Below are 2655 nucleotides of genomic sequence, written 5' to 3'. Positions count from 1 at the left end.
ACTATCTGAAGATAAATAGAAAAATACTCAGGTGAGAATTTAAAAAAAAAAAGTTATTCATAAAGTTTAGCTGTTATTCTAATACATTAAAAATGGAACAGATGATCAACTAGTGACTTTTGTTGGTCATATTGTGAATACCAAAGTGTAAAAAAATTAAAGGGATAATTTAGGACCCCCCCAACAATTCTGTTAAAATTAATAATATATGGCAACAAAGTAATAACAAATTTTGATTTTATGCTAGTAGTTCTGTAAGATTAGTGTGGGACTAAGTTTAAGGGATTGAGAAATAAATGAAAGTTCTATTGATTATAAAATAATAATTAGTAGTCTGGTAAAGTTTTAATTATTGTACTTATTTGCAAGACTGATTTTAATACTAAAATTGTAACCTTGCAAATAGTGAGTAAATGCAAATATGTGCAAACATGCCAAGGTAAAACATTTTATATCAAGTAGAGTCTGTATTATTATTGTTATTATTATTGAAAATACTGGAGATTTTGATAGAGCTTGATAAGGCTTTTTATCACTTTTTTTAATTACTAGTATTAAATATATTCACTTTAAATAACCGCTGCTTACAAAATTTACATTCTACAATTTTTTTAATTTAGGATTTGAAAACTAAAATAAACATTAGAAACATCTTTCAGAGAATTCTCTTAAACAAGACATCCTAGGACTAAGACAACGGAAAACTCTATTAAATCCCTAAATATATGAACAAACATTTATTGTTGGGCTCTGTGTGATTCCTAGTATCATTGACCATTATGGAACCTGTTCATCATCCAGGGCACAGCTAGTCTAAAAGTAAAGTAGAGCAAGATGAATGAACATAAATGTGTTTGGAAAGAAAATTTTAAATAAAGAAACACAAAGCATAGCACCACAGTTAGCCAAGAATGAGGGAGTGAACCATATGTCATATTTTGAGACCAGGCTTGCTTACATTCATCCTCTCTGTCATTCAGTAACCAGCCTTCTCAGAATAAAATGTGACATTTTGAGACAGAATGGAAAACATATCCAAAATTTACTACAGTATGAATAGGTATCCTGGATAAATAAAAACTCCAGAAAGTAAACACTACTAACTCCTACTCTTGCTGGGAGATAAAAAGTTTTGATAGAAAGTGAACAGATTAAATAGCTGGCTTATCATTTTCCAAAATTTTCTGGAGTATTTTTATGACTCTGGGAGCATCTGGATCCAGGCAGATTTCCTTCCCATTCTTCAGCTTGGCTCTGCAAGAGAAAATAAAAATTTTTGTGTGTCCTGGTCTATCAGAGGGGATCAATGGGGCAGAACAACAACAACAAAATAGTGGTGGTGAGGATTGAGGCAGAGGGATTCCTTAAAGAGTTAATAATACAGGAGCATGGACTTACATCACTTCAATTTTGGAGCAGTGGGGTCCTGCCCTGTGTACCTCCAAATTTTGGATGTTGCTAGGATGAATGCCAGAGAAGGTCTTTACACATAGGCAGCGAAGTTCAGCATACAAATTAATTTCAGCTGGGATAGAAACTGAGTATCCATTAGTGGTCATGATTACCTTTACTATCTACTGGCTTGATTCTTCAGTCCCCTTCTTTGTGAATTGTAGCTATCTCACAAGGCCACTTTGAATACAATCTGAAACCTATATTAAAGTACCCCAGCCAAATGCCTAGCACAAGATGATTAAGTGCCCATTAAGCGTAGCTCCTCCTTTTAGAGTTGTTAACATAATGGTTTTCTCCAGCCCCAGGAGCAGCATGACAGTTTTCCCCCAGACACAGATGCAGCAGAAGCAGCTACAGCCACAGGGAAGCAGGGACTCTTACCGTTAGCTCCCTCTAATTTCCTCTTGCTTTGTCCCGTGGTGGAGGGAACCAGTGCAGTCAGGAGCAGTGATAGTGGCAGCAACACCTGTAAGACAGGAGCAGAGGTGGCCCTGGATCTGAGGCTCATGGTGGAGAGAACTGAGCTAGATTTGTCCCCAGAGCTAGGAGACCCCAGTGTGAGGGTGGATTGCTGCCAAGGACTCTGCAGCAAAGTGGCTTTTACGCCCCCCTGTTGTCTTTTATACACTTTCTCTCAAGGCCAGTAAGGAGAAAAGGGATAGCGGCCGGGAAGTGAGAGCATGTGGTAGTACATGTATAAGGGTGCTTAAGTTGTGCCCAACCCAGATAAACACCAGAAAAGTCAAAGTTCCTGCTAAATTTCATCTTATGCATTACTTCACACTCCCACTCCCTTTTCTCAACACCCATCTCCCTTATACGTATTTAGCACTATACTTAGATAAGAATGAGACTGAAATAGTATACATCTCTTCCTTGTGTGACTATGAAATAATACCCTGCCTTTCCTTTCATGTAATTTATGTGAGGCCGAATAGATACTTTATGATTATCTGAAAGCATTAATATGTGAAAAGAGAATTATTTTCCCATTCTTGTTGCCTAGGAAAGCAGATGTTCTTGGATATTAATAAATTTTGGGATTCATTTGCAGTATGTGGATAAAATGAACCAGTTACCATCAAAGACTCACTTTCCATATTAGTTTATGGGTCTTTTGGTTTTTGAAATGCATTATTTTTTTGTAATTTTATTGAGAAAGTAGAAGCTAACTTACCCTCCCTTGTGTTATAAACTACT

The 2655-nt window shown here is 36.4% G+C and overlaps 1 protein-coding gene across 2 annotated transcripts; it reads right to left on the bottom strand.

The window, feature by feature from the left end:
- Nucleotides 1-2180, bottom strand: LOC118630872 (pro-platelet basic protein). 2 transcript variants are annotated; one of them, XM_036263077.1, is made up of 3 exons: nt 1837-2180; nt 1399-1537; nt 1-1254 (listed from the first exon to the last, which is right to left on the bottom strand). In XM_036263077.1, exons 1-3 carry the CDS (start codon nt 1961-1963, stop codon nt 1152-1154), a joined length of 369 nt encoding a protein of 122 aa, XP_036118970.1. In that variant the 5' UTR covers nt 1964-2180; the 3' UTR covers nt 1-1151. The 2 variants fall into 2 exon arrangements, with proteins under 2 accessions (XP_036118970.1, XP_036118978.1); XM_036263085.1 differs by having other exon boundaries at nt 444-1254; nt 1399-1525; nt 1837-2165.
- Nucleotides 2181-2655: the final 475 nt, after the last annotated feature.

Source organism: Molossus molossus, unplaced genomic scaffold (genome assembly GCF_014108415.1).
Source record: "Molossus molossus isolate mMolMol1 unplaced genomic scaffold, mMolMol1.p scaffold_m16_p_1, whole genome shotgun sequence".
Lineage (NCBI taxonomy): Eukaryota > Metazoa > Chordata > Mammalia > Chiroptera > Molossidae > Molossus > Molossus molossus.
This window is presented reverse-complemented; position numbering and strand designations above follow the sequence as displayed.